Source organism: Melanerpes formicivorus, unplaced genomic scaffold (genome assembly GCF_026170545.1).
Source record: "Melanerpes formicivorus ecotype bairdi unplaced genomic scaffold, bMelFor1.0.p_v2 SCAF_12, whole genome shotgun sequence".
Taxonomy (NCBI): Eukaryota; Metazoa; Chordata; class Aves; order Piciformes; family Picidae; genus Melanerpes; species Melanerpes formicivorus.
This window is the reverse complement of record NW_027142364.1, coordinates 2,146,634-2,168,909: the sequence shown is the minus strand read 5'-3', so window position 1 is coordinate 2,168,909 and position 22,276 is coordinate 2,146,634. Positions and strand designations below refer to the sequence as shown.

Genomic DNA, 22,276 nt, shown 5'->3' with positions numbered 1-22,276 from the left:
ATAAATCGAATTATCTTGCTAGTTCAAAATCCCCCAGGCTGCCTGATTTCCTTTGTGTAAAACATGTAACGTTGTTCTTTTTTGTGTAGCAACAGCATAAGAACTTACTCTCCCAACACAACCAGCTTGTAGTGACTCTGGAAGACCACAAGAGTGCACTAGCTGCTGCACAGGTCAGAAAGGAAAGCAGCCTCTACCAGCTCTCAACCTTCCTACCACTTGTTTCTCCCAGCTGAGCTGACTGTGATGTTCTGCATGCAGCCTTTCGCATGGGGAGCCTGCAGTCAGCACCACGCTGCACACCGCAGGGAAATGCATGCGTCAAAAGGGCTGCTCTTAATCAGAAGCTGCAACAAATCCTAGGGCTGTTGGAAAGCAAAAATGCTGTATTCTAGGCTCCAGGGTGCATGTGTTACTGATCAGAAGAGAATCTCTGCTTCCTTCAGAGCTGTCAAATACCTTTCTTTCTCTTTCTTCTTTGATAGAACATGTGTTAGCTTAACATCCCACACTCTGACATCCACACACGTCACTTGAAAAGATGCTGGTATACTATGAAGTCTCTTCATATGACTAAACATCAGAGCAACAGAGGTGGAGTATAAATGGAGGAATATAAACTCCAGGTGGAACTCAAATTAGTTAAAGCAGCAGCAGCAGCAATACCTTTCTTAAATGTCATTTCCTAGTGAACTATCATGGAGTGCAAACTTTGCTAGACTGTGGCAGGTTCACTCAGCTGTGCCAGTACAAGCTGTGTAGGCCACAGGGAATCTGGAGGCAGGAGTAATGCTGGAGCAGGGAAAGATCAGAGGGAAAGGCAATGAGGCAGTGTGAAGTTACCTTTATTCCTGACTAACTTTCTTCCTTTAAATGTTTTTGTGGTCCACAGAGTTATTAGCAACAGGAAAAGCATTGGATCTTCTTCCCCCCCCCCCCCCCCCAGTTCTGCTTGTTGTGCATGTCAATGTGTGTCAATATTCAAAAAGTAGGGAAAGACCTGGAAAGTCTCTCATAGACTAAATCGATGGAGAATCTTCATTGCCAGTCCTAAAATATTCTGGCAGCTAATGTTAAGCTCTTCTCCCCTTGGTCATGTTAGCTTCTTGGTATGTGTTTGCAAACATCTGAAATTCCACAAGGGCAGATGCAGGCACTGATTTAAGGTTCACCAAATCCAAAGGGAAGCTCCATACACTTCTCCTGGCTTTGAGTTAGTTCTTTAATTAGAAAACCTGTGCCACACAAAGCCTTCCTATCTGCAGTCAGCCATTTATCACAGGGAGAGCCTTTCCTCCAAGAAGAGTCTTGCACATTCCTTCAGAACAGAAGATGTTTAGCACAGTTGCATGGCTTCTCCTGCAAACCAGCCACAGGAAGTTCCACAAGGGATTATTGCTCAGAAACACACAGCTCAGTAAATGACCCCTCTATTTCTAAGTATATTCTAGATATTAAACATCAGTAGTCAGTGCTGCACTAATGAATTTGTGACCTGAATCTTCAAGGCATTGTAATCTTTGTACTTTTCCACGGCTCAAACAGCCAGGCAGATTCATTATATATTTTTATAAACCCTGTCTCTCTGCCAGTATTAATACCTTTGGAGCTGTGGCCTTGAATCACAATGTTCAGCTTAGTGACTCGTGCAGCAGAATGCAGCCACTTGAATTCTGATCTGGACGTGCACTGTTTGAATATCCTGATAGATTCTCTCTCTGCATGGGCAGAGGGGGAGAGGGGAAAAAAAGAAACCACAGAGCCCTGCCTAGTCATCTTGTGTTCAGTAAATACTATTGTTTTTTTCCCCTTCTAAAATTTCTTCCTGGTCTCTCCAGCTGTTAATGAGAAAGCAGAAGTAATCCCTCTGGAATGACAAGAGTTAACCATTGTGCATTCTGCTTTACTTCTAGGCCCCAGTGTAGTAAGGGATGCCGTAGGCTTTTGGAGATGCTTTGAGGTGTGTCTGGCTTTGGAGCTGTTCCTCATTGCATCATCTCAGGCTGTAGCACTGGGGATATTGTTTTGTATGAGTAGCCTGCATTGGATGTCACTGCATCCTGCCCTGCTGCTGTACTGTTGATTGTTGTGATGCCACATAACACACAGAGTGGGAACTGGAGACAGTTTTTAACCTGAATTATAAAAAGGATTATGAGATGACTTCAAAAGGGGCAGTAGACAAGTTCACAGATTGCATTGGGTTGGCAGGGACCTTCAAAGGTCATCTTGTCCAGCCCTCCAGTGTGCAGGGACACCTCCAACTAGATCAGACTGCCCAGACTCATATTAAGTCTGATCTTGAATGTCTCCAGGGACAACCTGTTCCAGTACTTCACCACTCTCACTGTGCAGAAATTTCTCTTAATATCCACCCTAAATCTCCCATGCTCCAGTTTCAAACCGTTGCCCCTTGTCCTACCACTATATGCCCTTCTAAACAGTCCTTCCCCAGCTTTCCTGTGGGTCCTCTCCAGATGCTGGAATATAGTTATGAGGTCACACTGGAGCTTTCTCTCTGGAGCAATAGAGAACCCGTCTCATGAGGCACCACCTTGTGTGTCTGCAGCTGGTCAGCTTTTGTAAATGCTGTCCTTCTCCAAAAGCTGACTTTACAGAGTAGTCTGTCTTGTATGTCTGCTATATAGACAGGACCTGGTGTCTCAACCAGTCTGCATTCTCATACAGGACTTTAACACCTTTTTGAAAGCACCTTGTACAAAGTTGGTGCCCCCAACACAAGAAGGGCATCAAACTACTGGAGCAGCTCCAGAGAAGGCCCACAAGGAGTACCAGAGGGCTGGAGCACCTCCTGTATGGGGGGAGGCTGTGAGAAATTCCTGGCTGTTCATCCTGGAAAAGGGAAGGCTCTGGGGATATCTTATAGTGACCTGAAAGGAGTCTACAAGAAAGTTAGGAGGGGACTTCTTACAAGGGCGTATAGTGATAGAATGAGAGGGAATGGATTGAAGCTTGACTAGATTTAGACTGGATATTAGGAAGAAATTCTCTACAGCGAGGGTGGTAAGACACTGGAGCAGGCTGCCCTCGCTATGGAGGTGTTCAAGGCCAGGTTGGATGAAGCCTTGAGGCACCTGTGCTAGTGAAAGGTGTCCCTGCCCATGGTGGGCTGGTTGGAACTAGATGTTCTTCAAGGTCTATCTTCCAACCTAAACCATTCTATGACTCTCAAAGTGAAATGTCATATCAATTTACAACATGTTACTGTTGCATTTCAGGAAGCCTTTAGAAATTCACATTTTTCTCTCTTTTTCCTTTTCCCCCCTCTTTTCCTCTCGCTCTTCACCAAACGGTATACTATGACTTTCTTTGCCCCAGTTCTGTATGTTGGCTGTTGTCTTGTGTAACACCTGTCTAAATGTTGAGGATTTGCCATTTTCATGATGTGTACATATCCTTTGAAAACTTCTTTTTCTGAAAGAACCACACCACTTTCTACCAGTGAAGGAGAAGTGGTGGTGCTTTTGTTTGCTCTTGCTTTCTTGCCTGCCAGGAAAACTGCATCTTCCCCTTCTGACAGTTCAGCTGCTTGGCATGAACAAAACAAACCTTCATCTTTGGCCCACAGAGTTTTGTTGTGTGTTTTTGGGTTTGGTTTTTTTTTTCCCCTAATCCATTTTGTATGCATGGGCACTTTGGCTGAAAAGATTGTGATGAACCAGTGTTATCTAGTGTGTGGAAACAACCAATTTCCAAAGCTCCTGTCCCTTTTTCCCCTCTCCTTGGTATTTGCTCTGCTGTGAGTATTGAGTCTTTCTACTGCGTGTCGTGCCATCGAGTTTGCTCTGAGGTGACTACATTTTATTAAGCCATTAATTTGGGCACACTATGATTCATCTGTTGACTTCAGTCCCAGGTGGAGGAGTACAGACAGCTGAAGGACACGCTCAACAAAATGCCAAGTTTCCGACAGCCCGAGAAGGTAGAACAGCCAAACGAGCAGCCAGAGGTGGGAGCTCCGTCTCCCCCCAGTGACCTGATGCACCATGAAGCTGTGGCTGAAGAGCATAAGGAGGTAGAAAGTACTGACTGGCTGCAGACACTGTGGGAAATGGTTCTTAGCAACTCACTATGTGCTTAACTCACATGAAAAGCCTATGTGTAATGCTACACCTTTGTCAGCTCTTAAGTAGCTGAAGTAGGAGAGTTTCATCTTACTAAGCAGTAGAAAACATATGTTCATGATGGACTGTTTTTTCTGTAAATGGCACTTAACACTGGTTTAGAATAGAATTAACCAGGTTGGAAAAGACCTTTGAGATACAGTCCAACCTCTCACCCAACACCATCTGATCAACTAAACCATGGCACCAAGCGCCCCATCCACTCTCTTTTTAAACACTTCCAGTGATGGTGACTCCACCACCTCTCTGGGCAGCACATTCCAATGGCCAATCTCTCTTTCTATGAAGAACTTCCTAAACAAGAGGGCACAGCTTGAGACTGTGTCCTCTTGTTCTGCTGCTGGCCGCCTGGGAGAAGAGACCAACCCCCACCTGGCTACAACCTCCCTTCAGATAGTTCTAGACAGCAATAAGACCTCCCCTGAGCCTCCTCTTCTCCAGGTGAAGAAGAAGAGGCTCAGAGGCTTCTTGTAAGCTGGTTTAAGTAGTTGGTAAAAACTTCATTTCTTTGGATAATAAGCAGTCTCTAAAGTTTTAGATATCTCCTGTGCTTCAGAAGAGCTTTAAGAAGTTATGAAGAAATTACCTTTCCATGTGTTTTTGCACAGTTTCAGTGGCACACTTAAGTCAGTGTGGGTCAACCTGGCATGCTAACCAGTGTTCAAAAAGGAAGGGGGGAAATAAGGCAAAGTTATGGGTAAATTCTAGATGTTACAAAATATCAGTTGTGGTTTTGGTTTGGTCTGTGGCCAGCAGGACCTACCAGGAAATAAAAATACAAAGCTTTCTTTGTAGATAAGGAATTGTAGCAGTTTTGTTCTACTTCAGACAAAATGAGGCTTAACCTGCTTGATGATGTAATTGTACAATGCCTTCTGTAGCTGTGCAGAGCCCAGGATCAGTTATCATGGAATTGTCAGGGTTGGAAGGGACCTCAAGGATCATCCAGTTCCAACTCTTCTGCCATGGGCAGGGACCCCTCACACAGGTTGCTCAGAGCCACATCCAGCCTGGCCTTCAAAAACCTCCAGGGATGAGGCCTTCACTACCTCCCTGGGCAACCTATTCCAGTGTCTTACCACCCTCATGGTGAACTACTACTTAAAATCCAATCTGAATCTACCCACTTCTAGTTTTGCTCCATTCCCCCCAGTCCTATCACTACCTGACATGCTAAAAAAATCCCTCCCCAGCTTTCTTATAGGCCCCCTTCAGGTACTGGAAGGCCACAATAAGGTCTCCTCTGCACCTTCTCTTCTGCAGACTGAACATTGACACTGGCAGGAGGGACAGCTTGTTCCAAAGCAGGCATTTGGCTCTCCTGGCTCCAGTGTCACTGCTGCAGGCTCAAATAAATGCATCATGTCTGGCTCATGGGAAAATATGAAATCCACATCTTGTGCATACAAAGTCTTGTGTATGTTTTGCAGAATGAGGAGCCAAAAGAGAGAGAAGAAATAAACACCCAGGAAAAAGAAGATAAAGCTGAGCTTTTTCATCTGCACAGAAGGGCTCATGATGGCCAGCATGCCAAAGAACTAAACATCCAGGAGCAACAAGAGGCTGGCGAGGATGATGAGCAACGTGTTGATCGAGTTGAAGAGGAACGCAAAAAAGAGCTCGAAGAGGAAGAAATGGAGCAGGCAGGTCAGCCTGAGCGCCTGGAGGAGGAGCAGGATCAAGTACCAGAAGAGCAGGAGTGGAAAAACCAGGAACAGAAAGAAGAGGAAACTAATATGCTGGGTGATCATCTGCATCCAGAGGTATGCAGCTTTTTCACTCCTTGATTAGATTTGCTGTTGCAAGGGAGGTATCTGTGACCATTGCTGACTCTGTGCTGAGCTCACCGATAGCTAGGTAAAATCAGCATCATAGTCTGTCAAGGGGAGCAGGGGTGGGAACTGGGCTGGTCACACAGACGAGTGACAGAGGCTCTCTGTATTCCTGTCTTCCCAAAGTGAAGACAAAGGGAAGAAGGGAGAGAAGCTGATGGGTTTGGAAAGAAACTAAACCAGCTGGGATGGAAATAAGAACACTCTAATGAAACAGAGACACTATTAAGGAACCCTACTCCTCATGGCAATGTCATTGCTGTCACCACTGATGCTGGGGCAGAAGTCCCAGACTGGACTCTGCAGCAGACAGGAATCAGATTCTGGAACATGTGGATTGGTACCAGTGGCTGAACAGAGGAGTCCTCAGATTGCTTGCCATTGAAGAAGAGGCTGGATCCTAGTGATCCCTTATCTTTGTACTGAAAACATCATCCAGGGGATGGAATCCCTTGTTGGTTCACCTGTCCTGTCTGCTCTATCTTGCAGGTGCCACCTCTGCCTTCTGCACCTCAAGGTGCCCCTGCCTAGATGATCTTTAAGGTCCCTTCCAACCCAAACCATTCTATGAATCTGTGAAGGTGGGGCACAAGAGGTGGCAGTGCCCTTGGTCTGCACAGGAGCAAGTCAGAGCCTTTCTGCACCCCCAGCCCTTGGAACTCTCCCTGTCAGTGCTAGAAGCAGCCCCTGGCTGTGCAAACCTGCCCTGAATTTCAGAAAGTGGTAACACTGAGCAGAGACTGAGCTAGGAAGTCAAATCACTGACCAGAATTAGTTCTGTTCTAGATCAAACCAGGACATAGCCATAGAATATTTAGAATTCAAAGCACTCGGATGCAGAGGATTCAGACTCAGCTTCAGCACATGCATACTGCAGTGCTTGCCAGATGAAGCCTAATGAACATTAATTCTGCTGATAAAAAGCACCAGATGGGAAAAAAGAGCAATCAGCTCAAATCCCCTCTCCTACTTTAAACTTGAGGTCTGTGGTGGCTGATGGGGAAAAGATAGAATGAGACTCATCTTCACCACTTTGGTGAGCTGTCCTGCCTTACTCATTTGATGCATTTCATCAAGCTGCAGTGTGTTTCCTTGTCAGATACACCTACCTTCTGGAAACACATTCCCATCTAAATGTTCACTGGCATTTGACAGGAAATCTGAACTGCAAGGTGAACATGACTGGAGCAGCCAGGGGAAATCAGAGCGTAGCTTGCTCTCTGCAGCTCTAAATAAAACCAGCAAATCCCAGATTTGCATTCTAGATCCAATCTCCAGTGCAAAATATATTTTACTGATCTCACCTTGGGCTTTGTAAGCAGATTAATTGTATAACAGGAGTGTGATGAGAAGCCACTGCTGGAGAGGTGCAGTGGATTAGAGCAGCAGTAGCTTAAGCTGTGAAACGAGTTAAAGTTACTGCTGACTGTAAAAATTGTGCAGTGTCTAACTTAAGGCTCAAAGCAGCCCCTGCTGAACCCACCAGTTAAATCACTGGAGCATATTTGCTGTCTTAATTGTCAGCCATCAAAACCTTCCTCACTATCCGTACAGACTGGGGGATGAGGTGATAGAAAGCAGCCCTGTGGAAAAGGGCTTGGGGTTGCTGATGGATGAGAAGCTGAACATGAGCAGGCAGTGTGAGCTTGCAGCCCAGAAGACCAATCACATCCTGGGCTGCATCAAAAGGTGCATTGCTAGCAGATCCAGAGAAGTGATTGTCACTTTACTCTGCTTTGGTGAGACCTCACCTGGACTACTGTGTCCAGGTCTGGAGCCTTCAATAGGAAGGACATGGACCTGATAGAGAGGGTCCAGAGGACTATGAAATGATCAGGGGGGTGGAGCACCTCTAGAAGACAGGCTGAGGGAGTTGGGGGTATTCAGCCTGGTGAAGAGGAGGCTCCAGGGACACTTAATAGCAGCCTTCCAGTACCTGAAGTGGGTCTGCAAGAAGACTAGAGAGAGACTGTTTACAAAGGCCTGCAGGGGCAATGGCTCTGAACTAGAGAAGAGCAGATTTAGATTGGATGTTAGGAACACGTTCTGAACCATGAGGGTAGTGGAACACTGGAACAGGTTGCTTGGGGCCACATCCTTGTAGATATTCAATGTGAGGCTTGACAGGGCTCTGGGCAACCTGATCTAGTTGAGGATGCTCCTTCCTTACTGCAGGAGGGGTTGGACTGGATGACCTTTAGAGGTCCCTTCCAACCCAGACCATTCTATGATTTATGATTATTGATGTGTAAGAGAAGCACAGCTTCCCCACATCCCTTATCTCCTTTTCTATCCTCATGACCTTCACAAATACCCTAACACTTCCAGCCTCTCTTCAAAAACAAACTAATTAATCTTTAAGCAGAGACAAGGAAAGTGAAAATTACTTTGCTGTGATTGTACCCATTGCATAAGGCATCTGCAGCATTTTCCCTCTTGACACAGGTTTCTGCCTGCTTGTTTCTGATCATTGCAATGATGATTAATCTGTGACTAACACATTCCTCTGACAGATAACATCAACAAAAGCTGTAACAAAGAGACAGAAGACAGCTTATGAACAACAACTGGAGCAACAGCACCTTGCAGCCCAAAGAGCAGAGGAAGCCAACCAGCTGCGGGAACATCAGGAATCACTCCACCAGCAAAGGCTGCGAGGGCAGCTGCTACGGCAGCAACAGCTTCAAGAGAAAGAGCTTCAGCTGCAGAAACAGGCAGAACAAGGAGAAAAACTCTACAAAACCAGGCTGAGGTTCAATTCTTTTACTTCACTTGGTCATGGCCTGTGCTCTAGGTTTTATGGCTGGCACCAAAGGGGTGGTTTAGTGCTGTAAACATAGACAAGCCAGAAACTAAATTCGGTGGGGCTCATCTCCTCGAGGTGAGGAGAAAGTTCTTCCCAGAAAGAGTAATTGGCCATTGGAATGTGCTGCCCAGGGAGGTGGCGGAGTCCCTGCCCCTGGAGGTGTTCAAAAAAGGATTGGATGTGTCACTTGGAGCCATAGTTTAATTGTCAGGAGATGTTAGGTATGAGGGAATAGGTTGGAGTTGATGATCTCTGAGGTCTTTTCTAAGCTGGTTCATTCTATGATCTCTTTTTTCCCCAAGAAGAAAGCTGATTGCTATTTTAGGGGATTTTTCCTTCCTTTTTGTTGTTTTCTCTTTCCTTTCACTCTGGAAGCCTCTGAAGTCTGGAGCAGTGAATACACATTGCCATGCACACCCTTGGGAGAAGTTAGGGGCTTCTGGCATACAATGCCCCTTGTCTTACAGCTTGTTTTAAATTAGTAATTATTTTCCACTAAGCAGCAATGATGATCTTGTAGTGCTGAGGAGCTCCAGTATCAGGTATGCATTAAGTACCTAAGCTAAAGTTCCTCTTAAATGTGAGATGCTGTTTTTAAGTAATTCCATGAGGACTTTCTGGACAAGAGTGACTGGTATTATTTGCATTGGAGAGACAAAAGCATGGCTTCAGGAGAAACCAACACCTTTTGGTGTCATAAAGTTACTGTGCATGCAGTTATAGCCATGGCATTGCAGCTTCTACCTGCCTTCCACCCTCCACATCACATTGCCTGTGCTTCTGCTTAGTTTTAAATCATTAGTGACTCTCTTTTGTGTTTTGGAACCCTAAGCCCACTGAAATTTCTTTGCTGAAACACTGAAATATTAATGTGACCCATGTTCTAAAAGGATTTGGGTAGGAGAGCGCCTTTCACAAATTGCTAGTCAAAATATGCAGTCTGGCAAGAACAACCACATAAACAAACCCTTTTCAAGATTAAACTCAAACTGCTTTGTCAGCAAAATAACTAATCCACCTAGTTTATGACCCTTTATCTGAGAGGTTCTTTCCTTCCAGCTCATAGGATTACTGCTTTGATTATGGAATATACTAACATAGCAGCTTTATAAAAGGAGGCTCCCACTGATGTGTAGAGAAATACAAGCACAGAAGTTGCTGTAGTAGGGCAACAAACACCACAGTCTCTGTACTAAAAAAACATATCTTCTTGCAGGAAAGGTGATGTGAAAAAATAGTAGGTAATAGAGGGGTAAATTTGAGCTCATTCTAGCAGAAGCCAGGAGAGGCAGAGATGCAGTAGGAACGTTTGATTATTAAAGCAAAACCACACTTTTTTGAAACTGAAATGATGTATTTGCATTCAATTTCTTCAGCCAACAGGCTCATTATAATGTGGACCATGATATTGTTCAAGGGGAAGAAGATCAAGGTATCCAGGAAGAGGAGGGAGGTAAGATAAAGTGTATGCCCCTACCACGTTCATGTTCCCTGTGTACTGCCTTTCATTTGAGGTTTTAATATTCATTTCATATCCGCTTTGGATTCACGTGAAACAGAAGCTTGCAATTCAAAACCAAGAGCTCAAATAACACTGCCTGAACTCAGAGAAATACTAAAGATCATACCCACATTCCTGAAAGGAAAAGGCTTCTTTTGATTTAGCTACAAGGACAGGGCACTTGGTTGCATTCCTGGCTCTGAACTATGATTTTGTGTCATCTCTTAAAACGATGAAGTCTTTTTGAGTCTGTTACCTACTAGCAGTAAAACTCAGGCAAGCTTCCCAGGTAAAGGCTGCCTACTGCTAAAAGCACAGATGGTGAGGCCACCCCTTGAGTACTGGGTTCAGTTTGGGGCCTCTTGCTACAAGAAAGACATTGAGGTATCAGTGCAGGGCAAGAAAAGGACAACAAAGCTGGTGAAGTGTTGTGAGGAGCAGGTAAAGGAACTAGGGTTGTTTAGTCTGGAGAAAATTAAGCTGTAGGAGGACCTCATTGCTCTCTACAACTACCAGAGAGAAGGTTGGAGTGAGATGGGGGTCAGTCTCTTCTCCCCAGTAACAAGTGATAGGACAGGTGGAAGGGACCTGAAGTTGCACCAGAGGAGGTTTGGGTTGGGTATCAGAAGAAGCTTCTTTGCTTTGAGAAAGAGTTCTCAAACACTGGAACAGGTTCCCCAGGGAGATGGTTGAATCTTCATCCCTGGAGGTATTGAAAAGATGCAGAGATGTGGTGCTGAGGGAGATGGTGTAGCACCAGAGAGTTAGCTAATGGTAGAACTTGAGGATCTTAAATGTCTTTTCCAACCAAAACAATTGTAGGGGTTTATAAAAAAGGCAAAGTAGAAACTGCCGCAACGCAATAATAATATCAAAACATTTGTCAGCTTATGAACGTGACAACCAGCACCAGCATGGAGGTGAAGATGATGAGCAAAAGAATGCAAATGAACAGCAAGAACCAGAACATCAAGTAGAAAATCAGCAGGCTGATGAATCAGTGAGTACGAATTAAGACGCTATGGATTGCAGTCGTTACTGAAGTGAAAACCCAGAAGTCTCATCTAACATAATTGCATGGTACAGAAATAAGATGAACCGGAGGGGTCTGCTAGGAAGACAAGTTTGACAGTTTAAATCTACATCTAGGATCTATTTAAAGTTCTCCTTACTGATCTGGGAAGAAATCAAGGAAAGCTTTCTCATTGGGAGGAGGTTGTTTTTCTGATATGTACTTAGCTGGGACTTGAACAGGTAAAACTTGGATTCCAAAGAGTGAGAGCAGTAACTCATGGGTGGTGAGGAAGAGGGGTGATGGTACTTTCCATGCTGTGGTGAGTGAAGAGGGTAAAAGCCAACTCAATAGCCAATGAAACCAGCTGGAGTCAGTACATAGGTGTGAGATCTAGAGAGAGGACATTCCCTAGTACTCAACACAGCTGTGACATGCATGGATGGCACAGAGATTTGGATGCAGGAGATTCAGTGCTGTGCTTTCTCCCAAGTTCCAGCATTGACAGGCTTGATGTTCCATCACACCAAATGTCTTAGTCCCCTCCCTCTCAGCAGATTAAGTTGTATGATAAATGTTTCTACAGGATCTTTAACTCATTAGCTATAAAGATAACAGAAATGCTTCACTGAATGATAAGCAGAAAGGAAACGTTCATTTTCTGAATGGCAGAGCATGATGAAGAGTGATTGGTGTTTGTTTTATTGCAGACATAGGCAAGGTCAATACTGCAGGATGGACTGGTACTGAAAGATCACATCAGCTCTGTTGAGCCATGAGCATATAAACCCTTATCTGTTTTCACCTGGGTCTTATCAGGAATTGTCACAGCCTCTGTGCAATAAGTCAGTGGATTCAATCTGGGTTTTAGCAGACAGGTACCATACTGCAGGGCTGTCTGTGCTGAGCACTGCAGTACTTTTTCTCTCAGCAGTGGACATTTATTGGCTGGAGTTTGGTCTGCTGAGCCCTGATGCCTGTAGAGAGGTTCCAGCTGGTTTCAGGGGGTACAGAGTTGACTCTAACACAGCTCATGCTAGGGTAGCTTTCAAGTGAAATGGAATTTGGCTGAGATATTTAACATTCACTTTTGAAAATTACAGAAGGCAGCCATGGAAGATGTGAATCCTGCTGATGACCCCAACAATCAGGGAGAAGATGAATTTGAGGAAGCTGAGCAAGAGAGAGAAGAAAATCTACCAGATGAAAATGAACAGCACAAGCAAACCAGTCCAAATCAAGGACGCAGGGGAATGGAAGAGCACCTAGTGGTTAGTAAAGGGAAGGGAAGCATCTGTAGGTCCTTTTGAAGGACAATGTAGCTCAGTGGTGAGAGAACACTGAACTTTGACTTTTTTAAAGGCCTCCTCTAAGCCATGTGACACATGGTGGTACATGGCTCTGTCTTTCATCACTGGCTCCACTCAGCGAGGTTCTGTAGCCTCATCAGGATCCCTCTATTCACCTTAACACAAGCCCCTGCCAGCACTCCCCTTCATACCATCATCATGTCCTTGCACAAAACTCCTCTTGTGCTGCTTGCCTACCATCAGCTCTCAGCTATAAGCAGTGGTGTCATAGTATCATAGAATTGTTAAGGTTGGAAGGGACCTCAAGGATTATCCAGTTCCAACCCTTCTGCCATGGGCAGGGACACCTCACACTACAGCAGGTTGCTCAGAACCACATCTAGCCTGGCCTTAAAAACCTCCAGGGATGAGGCTTCCACCACTTCCCTGGGCAGCCTGTGCCAGTCTCTCACCACATTCATGGGGAAGAATTTCTTCCTCATATCCAGTCTAAGTCTACCCATTTCTATTTTTGTTCCATTCCCCCTAGTCCTATCACTCCCTAACACCCTAAAAAAATCCCTCCCCAGCTTTCTTGTAGGCCTCTTCAGATTCTGGAAAGCCACAATAGGGTCTCTTCAGATCCTTCTCTTCTCCAGACTGAACAGCCCCAACTCCCTCAGTCTATCCTCATAGCGGAGGTGCTCCAGCCCTCTAATCATCCTCATGGCCCTTGTCTGGACATGCTGCAACACCTCCAGATCCTTCCTATAACAGAGGCTCTGGAACTGGACATAGTACTCTGGGTGTGGCCTCACCAAAAGGGAGTAAAGAGGGAGAATCACCTCCCTCGACCTGCTGGCTCTGCTTCTCTTGCTGCAGCCTAGGATGTGATTGGCTTTCTGGGCTGCAAGTGCACACTGCTGGCTCATGTTGACCTTCTTATCCATCAGCACCCCAGGTCCTTTTCTTGAGGGCTACTCTCAAGCCAGCCCCTGCCCACTCTCTATTGGTGCTTGAGATTGCCCCAACCCAGATGCAGGGCCTTGCACTTGGTGTTGTTGAACCTCCTGAGGTTGGCTTGGGCCCAGCTCTCCAGCCTGTCAAGGGCCCTCTGGATGGATCCTTTCCCTCCAGCGTGTCTGCTGCACCACACAGCTTGCTGTCATCAAACTTTTTGAGGGTGCGCTCAATGCCACTGTCCATGTCACCAAAGATATTAAACAAGACTGGTCCCAGGACTGGTCTCTGAGCAATTCCACTTGGACATGGACTGTTGACAGCCACTCTTTGGGTGCAGCTGTCAAGCCAGTTCTGTATCCACTGAATGGTCACTTTCCCTCCCTGGGCATTCCACTGAATGCTGCACATTTCAGCCCCCTGTACACTGAACTCCTCCAGGCAGAGCAAATCTGTATTTTTGTGGCATTGGTCTTTAATGGGGTGAATACTTCACTGTCTTCCTGCTTAATATGGAAAGTCTTGCTTTATTCTCTGAAGTGATTTTATATTACAATCATTCTGTTGTCTGGGTTTTAATTTAGGGCAGCTCTAAATCATGTAGCAGAGCTATCATTAATGCTAATGAACATACTAGAAGTTCTCATGCTATTATTGTTACTTCTGCTTTACATAAAGTTTTAGTTCCAGAACAAGAAGCTTTAACCTACAGCCTTCTAGAGTTAATAGGCAATTTTTATATGATCTTTGTGCAGATGGCAGGAAATCCTGACCAGCAGGAAGATAATGTGGATGAACAGTACCAAGAAGAGGGAGAAGAGGAGGTAAGAAAGCAGGCACCAGGCATATGTAGACTCAGGTAGCACAGCACACCTCCATTAGCATTCAGTGTTGGTATCTTTTATGATAGATGATGAACTCAAATCACTTTGTCTGACTTTATGAAACCTAGGAAGCCTTTGCCATTACTCTGCTGTCTGCTTCTGGGCATATTTCTAGTTCCTGGTGCTGATGTGCTGCAATCCATTAGTCTGCCATGCATCACAGTATTAATTGTACAATAATTGAAAAGATAAAATTAGAATAATAAACCAAACCAGGTTGGAAGAGACCTTCAAGATCATCGTGTCCAACCCATCAACCAATCCAACCCACCCAAACAGCTAACCCATGGCACCAAGCACCCCGTCAAGTCTCCTTCTGAACACCTTCAATGACGGCGACTCCACCACCTCCCCGGGCAACCCATTCCATAGCGCAATCACTCTTTCTGTATAGAACTTCTTCCTAACATCCAACCTGAACCTCCCCTGGCGCAGCCTGAGACTGTGTCCTCTTGTTCTGGTACTGGGTGCCTGGGAGAAGAGACCATCATCAGCCTGTCTACAACCTCCCTTCAGGTAGTTGTAGAGAGTGATAAGGTCACCCCTAAGTCTCCTCTTCTCCAGGCTAAGCAGCCCCAGCTCCCTCAGCCTCTCCTCATAGGGCTTGTGTTCCAAACCCCTCACCAACTTTGTTGCTCTTCTCTGGACTCGTTCCAGCAAGTCAACATCCTTCCTAAACTGAGGGGCCCAGAACTGGACACAGTACTCGAGGTGTGGCCTAACCAGTGCAGTGTACAGGGGCAGAATGACCTCCCTGCTCCTGCTGGCCACACTGTTCTTGATGCAGGCCAGGATGCCATTGGCCCTCTTGGCTGCCTGGGCACACTGCAGGCTCATGTTAAGCCTACCATCAACCAGCACCCCCAGATCCCTCTCTGCCTGGCTGCTCTCTAGCCACTCTGACCCCAGCCTGTAGCACTGCATGGGGTTGTTGTGGCCAATGTGCAGAACCCGGCATTTGGATGTGTTAAATCTCATGCCGTTGGATTCTGCCCATCTGTCCAGCCTGTCCAGGTCTCTCTGCAGAGCCTCTCTACCCTCCAGCAGATCAACTCTTGCCCCCAGCTTGGTGTCGTCAGCAAATTTACTGATGATGGACTCAATGCCCTCATCCAGATCATCAATAAAGATGTTAAAGAGCACAGGGCCCAGCACTGATCCTTGGGGCACACCACTAGTGACTGGTTGCCAGCTGGATGTGGCACCATTCACCACCACTCTCTGGGCTCGGCCCTCCAGCCAGTTCCTAACCCATCGCAGTGTGCTCCCGTCCAAGCCATGGGCTGACAGCTTGGCCAGCAGTTTGCTATGGGGGACGGTGTCAAAGGCCTTGCTGAGGTCCAGGTAGACTACATCAACAGGCCTCCCCACATCCACCAGGCGGGTCACCTGATCATAGAAGGAGATCAGGTTGGTCAGGCAGGACCTGCCCTTCCTAAATCCATGCTGGCTAGGCCTGATCCCTTGGCCATCCTGTAAGTGTTGTGTTATTGAACTCAGGATGACCTGTTCCATGATCTTGCCTGGCACTGAGGTCAGGCTGACAGGCCTGTAATTCCCTGGCTCATCCAACCGGCCCTTCTTATGGATGGGCACCACATTGGCCAGCTTCCAGTCCTCTGGGACCTCGCCAGTGAGCCAGGACTGCTGGAAAATTATGGAGAGTGGCTTGGCCAGCTCATCTGCCAGCTCTCTCAGCACCCTAGGATGAATCCCATCTGGTCCCATGGACTTGTGGGGATCCAAGCTGCTAAGGAGAGTTCCAACTACCGCTTCATGGAACATAGGGAAACTGTGCAGCTCCCTGGCTCCTTCTGCTAGCTCTGCAGACCAGCTGTCAGGAAGACGTTCTGCCCTTCTAGTAAAAATTGAGGCAAAGAAGGTGTTAAGTATCTCTGCCTTTTCCTTATCCTTGGTTACAATGTTCCCCTCCGTATCCACCAAGGAGTGGAGGTTTTCCTTCCCCTTCCTCTTACTATTAATGTATTTATAGAAGGACTTTTTGTTGTCCTTCACAGTAGAGGCCAGTTTAAGTTCCAGGTGTGCTTTTGCCTCCCTAATTCTCTTCCTACAAGACCTAGCAACATCCTTAAACATTCTGTGGGTTGCCTCCCCTCGCTTCCAAAGGTGATACACCCTCTTTTTTTCCCTCAGTTCCATTAAAAGTTCATGAACCATCCAGGCTGGCCGTCTGCCCCGGCGGCTCATCTTCTGGCACATTGGCACAGCCTGTCCCTGAGCCTTCAACAATTCTTCATTGAAGTAGGTCCAGCTCTCCTGGACCCCTTTGTTTTTAAGGGCTTTATCCCAAGGAACCCTCTGAATTAGTTCCTTGAGTAACCCAAAGTCTGCCCTCCGGAAGTCCAGAGTGGAGGTCTTCTTGCCGCCCCTCTTGGCTTGACCAAAAACCGAGAATTCAATTATCTCGTGGTCACTGGACCCCAAACACCCTCCAACCACCACATCGCCCACCAGTCCTTCCCTGTTGGTGAAGAGGAGGTCAAGCATAGCCTTGCCCCTGGTAGGCTCTCGCAGCACCTGGGATAAGAAGCTGTCCTCCATGCATTCTAAAAACCTTCTAGACTGTCTCCTCTCTGCCGTGTTGAGTTCCCAGCAGATGTCAGGCAGGTTGAAGTCACCCATGAGAACAAGGTCCGGAGATCTTGAGACAGCCCTAAGCTGCCTATAGAATGCTTCGTCAACATCTTCCTCCTGGTTGGGTGGTCTATAACAGACTCCAACCAGGGTGTCTGCCCTGCTGGTCTTCCCTCTAATTCTTATCCACAAGCATTCAACCCGAGCATCCCTAATCTCCATCTCAATGGCATCTAGTGTCTTTCTGATGTACAGGGCCACCCTGTACATTCACAACACAGGGAAGAAATCCCTGAAAACCTCAAGCCCCCCTGAAGGTCGCTGAAAACCTCATTAGCTTTGCATCTCTAATCACACACTGCTGTTCTGGGCAAACTGCTTCCCTGGCCAGTTACTTACTCCTCAGCTCTGACTTTGATTTATCTGTGCTCCTCCTCAGCAATCCAAGTTCTGTAAGCCCCAACTATCTGTGGAGTCAAACAGTCACGGAGCTGTTAGCACATTGCTTTGAACTGGAGGAGAAATGGAGGGGCAGGGACTTTTTCAGTCCTGTGTTGAATGGCACACTGGTTAGGTACCTGCTAGCATAAGCTGCCCTGCAGTTCTTCAATCCATACCTAATCAATTGCTATTTTCTGCTTCATATGTAATGATTTACAAAAAGCAATAGAAATGGCTGCTCATTACTTCCTTACAGGGAACACTTTGTCTCAATTAGTTGCTATGCACTTAGAATCCACCAGTTCTGTTCCTTAAATCAAACCAGGTCATTAGGAACTGGGAATAGTTGGCCTTTGGCAACCACTCTTTGGCTTACAGGAAGTAATTTAGAACATGTTTCATAAGGGACTGTGAGCAGTCTGCTTACTGGAAGTATCAAAGAGTGAGCAATCAAGAAAGAGTTAAGATGCTGTAATAGGGAAGGTTCTTTAGCAGATTGACTCAAATATGCTACATTACTGTTCAAATCTTTACCCCATATCCCTCCAAGGGATCCAGGTTTGATGGCTGCCCTTCTGGCAGCAATACTGAACCCCAAAGAACTTGTTCCCAGGCTGCTTTGCCTCTTCTTGGAAGTGACTGCTAAATATACTCCCCTGCTACTGATGCTGTTGAGAAAGCTGCTGCTGCTGCTCTGCAGGAGAATGTGATGGCAGCTGCTGGGGGGATAGAGCCCTGCTGAAAGCAGCAGGCTCCTCCTTGCTCTTTGTGGCAGGTGTGGGTGGTGAATGCTTCTCAGCCAGGTGAAACAGCTTTTCCCCCCTCCATGGAGAGAGCTGTACAGCCTTACAGAAGCATCTCACCTGGGTTGCAGGACACCATTTGGAGCAAATCTGCATAACAGCATTCTCCAAAAGAAAATCAAGTTTGCTCTGAAAAGCACTCCTCTCAAATTTGCACCTAACCAGGACAGGGAACTGAGGGAGTGTGCTGACATGCACAAAAGAAGTGATGGATCAAGATCTGAACATCTGGAAAGCAGATTCAGTGAGGCCTGCTTGCTCTGAGGAGAGAATTGGAAGAGATTGTTCTTTGCTCCCAATCCCCCTTTGCTTTTCTGTGGTTTTCCAGAAGCAGCTGGCAGAAGCATTGCTCAGCTGCTGGGAAAATGTGGGTGAAGTTATCACGTATCTGAACTGAAATGGTTCAAGTGTTGCACAGTGGGGTGCAAGTGTCAGCAGTGACTCTTCACTGTGTCATGACACTTTCACTCTGCATGAAGGGCAAAGAGAAAATAATATATATGTAAAGTTAAAACATGAAATGGAAATCTAAATGTGTTAGCTGGTGATGACAGGGCCTGTGAAGACTGTAGTTAAAAGTTCACTATGTTTTCAGACAAAATTAGTTCCCTGATTATTGGGCTGCTGGGGTTCCCCCCCCTTTAACCTCTCTATGCCCTCTCCTCCCTTTCTTTTGAAACAACTTCTTTCTGGCAGAGTGTAGCTGTGAAAATGTATACACTCATGCCAGAGGCTAGTTCTTTAAAGGAAATTAAAAGCTCCAGAACATCTCTGTGCTTTGCAGATCCAGGAAGATTTGACTGAAGAGAAGAAACGAGAACTGGAGCACAATGCTGAGGAGCCATATGGTGAAAATGAGGAGAATGTAAGTACTATGTAAGGCCCCAAACTGGGTGGGGTGGTTCAACACTTGACATAGCTGTGACCATGGCACACTGACTATGAATGGGTGTAGCTTGCTTTAGATCATAGGCTTTACAATTTTATCCTGTCCTAACTTCCTTTTGCTCATCCACCCCCACAGCAATTCTGGCTGCCTGGAAGCCTTTGGAAAAAAAAAAATCTTTCCCTGTGCATCTATTCTGCCAACTCCACCTGACAGCCATTTGTCCTTAACTTCATCTCATTGCCCTAAAATAAACTCTACAAGGAAAGCAGCAGTTGCACTGCATCTGATTTTCACAGAATCAATAAGGTTGGAAAAGACCTCAGAGATCAAGTCCAACTTATCACCCAACACCCCATGACTAACTGAACCATGGCTTCAAGTGCCATGTCCAATCCCTTTTTGAATGCCTCCAGGGATGGGAACTCCACCACCTCCCTGGGTAGCACATCCCAATGGCCAATAACTCTGTGAAGAACTTTCTCCTCACCTTGAGTCTAAACTTCCCCTGGCACCGCTCAAGACTCTGTCTTCTTGTTCTGCTTGCCTGGGTGAAGAGACCAACCCCCACCTGGCTACAATCTCCCTTCAGGTAGTTGTAGAGAGCAAGAAGGTCTCCCCTGAGCCTCCTCTTCTCCAGGCTAAGCAACCCCAGCTCCCTCAGCCTCTCCTCACAGGGCTGTGCTCTACATCTCTCCCCAGCCTCACTGCCCTTCTCTGGACACCTTCAAGTGTCTCAATATCCTTCTTAAATTTTCTTCTATCAGGCAGATGAAAAGAATAATGGAGGGGCAGACCAAGAGCAAGAGATGCAAGAAGAGACCAACCAAAAAGAAGTTCATGAAGAAAACTATGAGGAGGAAGAAGAGGAGGAGGATGGCAGAGCCATTGCAGCAAAAACACGTAGACGGGGGGAGATGTGATCCTCTTCAATTGTTTGGGTTGGGTTTTTTTGCAGCACACAAATCCCTTTAAGGATATTTTATCCATTCTAGGATATTTAATTTCCAAAAGAAAGTTGTGTTCCCCACTTTTTACTTTTCTATTAGATGCTGCCCTAGGTTTCTATGAATATGGTATTTTGATACTCTAGGTTAGGATTTCTTCTCTATTAAAGCTGTACATAGGCATCATAGAGGTTTCCCTGTAATTCTGGGGGCATGTTTTGTAAAGGCCATTTGGGAAAACACTTTCACCTTGTCTGAGGCCAACAGATAGGCTTGGTCTAATTCCAGATCCATTCAACATCTGAGGGAATATTTCTAGTGCCTAAACCCAGCAGGTCTCATTGTCTTCCTTGATACAACTGCTCTGACCAAGGGCTGGCCACACTGCCTCTCCAAGGCACACCCTGGTGCTCATGGAGGCCCAGGGATAGTGTCAGTCCTTATAACCTCATGAGATCCTTCAGCCCTTTGAAGTTAGGCACTTGCCTAACTCTTTGCAGGACCAGGCCTTTTCTAGGTGCAGAACACTTATCAAATATGCAAGTTACACAAAGCCTTCAGAATGCAGCCAGGTTACCAGCTGTTAATTTTGGCAGCTGTTTATATACAATTAAAGTGATGCATTTATTTTAATGAGCATACCTAGGTACTTCAATTACATGCACTACATAGCAGAGAATGCAAATGGTGCTGTGCTGGGATAAGATGTGAGCTAGAAACCAATTTAGGCTTGAAGAGCCATTATGCCAAATCAAAACACTACAGCTGTCACAGGAATGAAGATTTGCAGAAGGAGCATTTCTTGTTTTTCTAGTTAATAGATAAAATATTTGACCAGAGAAATAGAATTTCATGGCTTGGGTGCTGTGCTTCCTGGAGCCTGGTGAACAGGGTTAAGGCATGTTAAAAAAATATTCTTCTCTGAGTGTGGCAGAGCACTGGCCCAGGCTGCCCAGAGAGCTTGTGGAGTCTCTGTCCCTGGGGGTATTCAAATCCCACCTGGATGTGTTCCTGTGTGATTTACCCTGAGTGATCCTGCTCTAGGCAGGGGGGGCTTGGACTAGGTGAGGTCCCTTCCAACCCCCTAACAATCTGTGATTGTGTGAGCTGACAGGATTGGTGCAAGATGTTGAACTAAGGCCTTTACCTTTTCATTACTCATTTTTATGTCAATGCTGGAAGGATTTCTGTGCCCTCTAGTGCAAAAAATCAGACTGGAGACTGCCTCAGTCTAGAAGTTAGGAAAGACAGAGACAAATCCCACACAAGTTTTGTTTTGTTCCTTTTGCACAGCAACCACCTCTAGCACTGCATGCCAAGATGTAAGGGTTGGGGAGGAGCACAAAAATTGTGCCTTGGTAGGCTCCTATGAACATAATCCCAGTGCATGAGTATATACAATATTTGTATTGGTACAGACACTTGTTATTTAATGTATGCTGAGAGGAGAATGGGAATCTGGATTTCCCAGGCTGTGCCCCATTGCTGGAAATGAGCTGCAGGGTAGCTGCCATGAAAGGGTGTGTTAATATATAACAGAGAGGGGTTGGGTTTCCTCCACCACCACCACTGCTTTTATTTTATTATTTTTTTTAATGATTCTTAGCAATGTTTTTAGTTTGACCTTTTTATCTGAATGTAATTTAATTCATTTCCCTACTAACTCAGTTTATAGTTGGTTGCCATTCTTGACAACTTTCCAGCCAGCTCTTTGTGTTTCATGAGAGTATTTTGGTTTTGTCAGTGGGTAGTTTGGGGTTTTTCTAGTTACCAATCAGATTTACCTTATGTATAAAATAAAAGTTTACATGCTACTGTAAAATGTATAATATGTACATAATCTTCAGAAGACAATTATTTTGGTAAACTGGCCTGTATTTTTTAATGCCACAGTTGCAGTATTTAATTATTTGAGGCATAATAAATCTTGACTGCAGTCAATAAACGTAGAAGACAGTTACTGAGCTTTCATGAGTGTGATGGTTTGTTGTTGGGACTAGCAGAGGAAGTATCATTCAGGGTTGGAAGGAACCACAAGGACCATCTCGTTCCAACCCCCCTGCCATGGGCAGGGACACCCCACACTAGATCAGGCTGGACAGAGCCTCATCCAGCCTGGTCTTAAACACCTCCAGGGATGGGGCCTCGACCACCTCCCTGGACAACCCATTCCAG

At 45.9% G+C, this 22,276-nt stretch overlaps 1 protein-coding gene across 5 annotated transcripts in view; it reads left to right on the top strand.

Moving 5' to 3' along the window:
* Window positions 1-22,072, top strand: part of GOLIM4 (golgi integral membrane protein 4) — a 47,124-nt gene extending 25,052 nt beyond the window's left edge. For 2 of the 5 annotated variants that reach the window (XM_068144948.1, XM_068144949.1), the window contains exons 7-16: window positions 90-173; window positions 3,872-4,036; window positions 5,576-5,908; window positions 8,491-8,729; window positions 10,160-10,236; window positions 11,172-11,284; window positions 12,400-12,567; window positions 14,301-14,369; window positions 19,053-19,133; window positions 19,922-22,072. In XM_068144948.1, coding sequence (XP_068001049.1) covers window positions 90-173; window positions 3,872-4,036; window positions 5,576-5,908; window positions 8,491-8,729; window positions 10,160-10,236; window positions 11,172-11,284; window positions 12,400-12,567; window positions 14,301-14,369; window positions 19,053-19,133; window positions 19,922-20,077 — 1,485 coding nt within the window. In that variant the 3' untranslated portion in view covers window positions 20,078-22,072. The remainder of the gene's footprint in view (window positions 1-89; window positions 174-3,871; window positions 4,037-5,575; window positions 5,909-8,490; window positions 8,730-10,159; window positions 10,237-11,171; window positions 11,285-12,399; window positions 12,568-14,300; window positions 14,370-19,052; window positions 19,134-19,921) is intronic. The other 3 variants (XM_068144950.1, XM_068144951.1, XM_068144952.1) reach the window with 2 other exon arrangements.
* The last annotated feature ends 204 nt before the right edge of the window (window positions 22,073-22,276 follow it).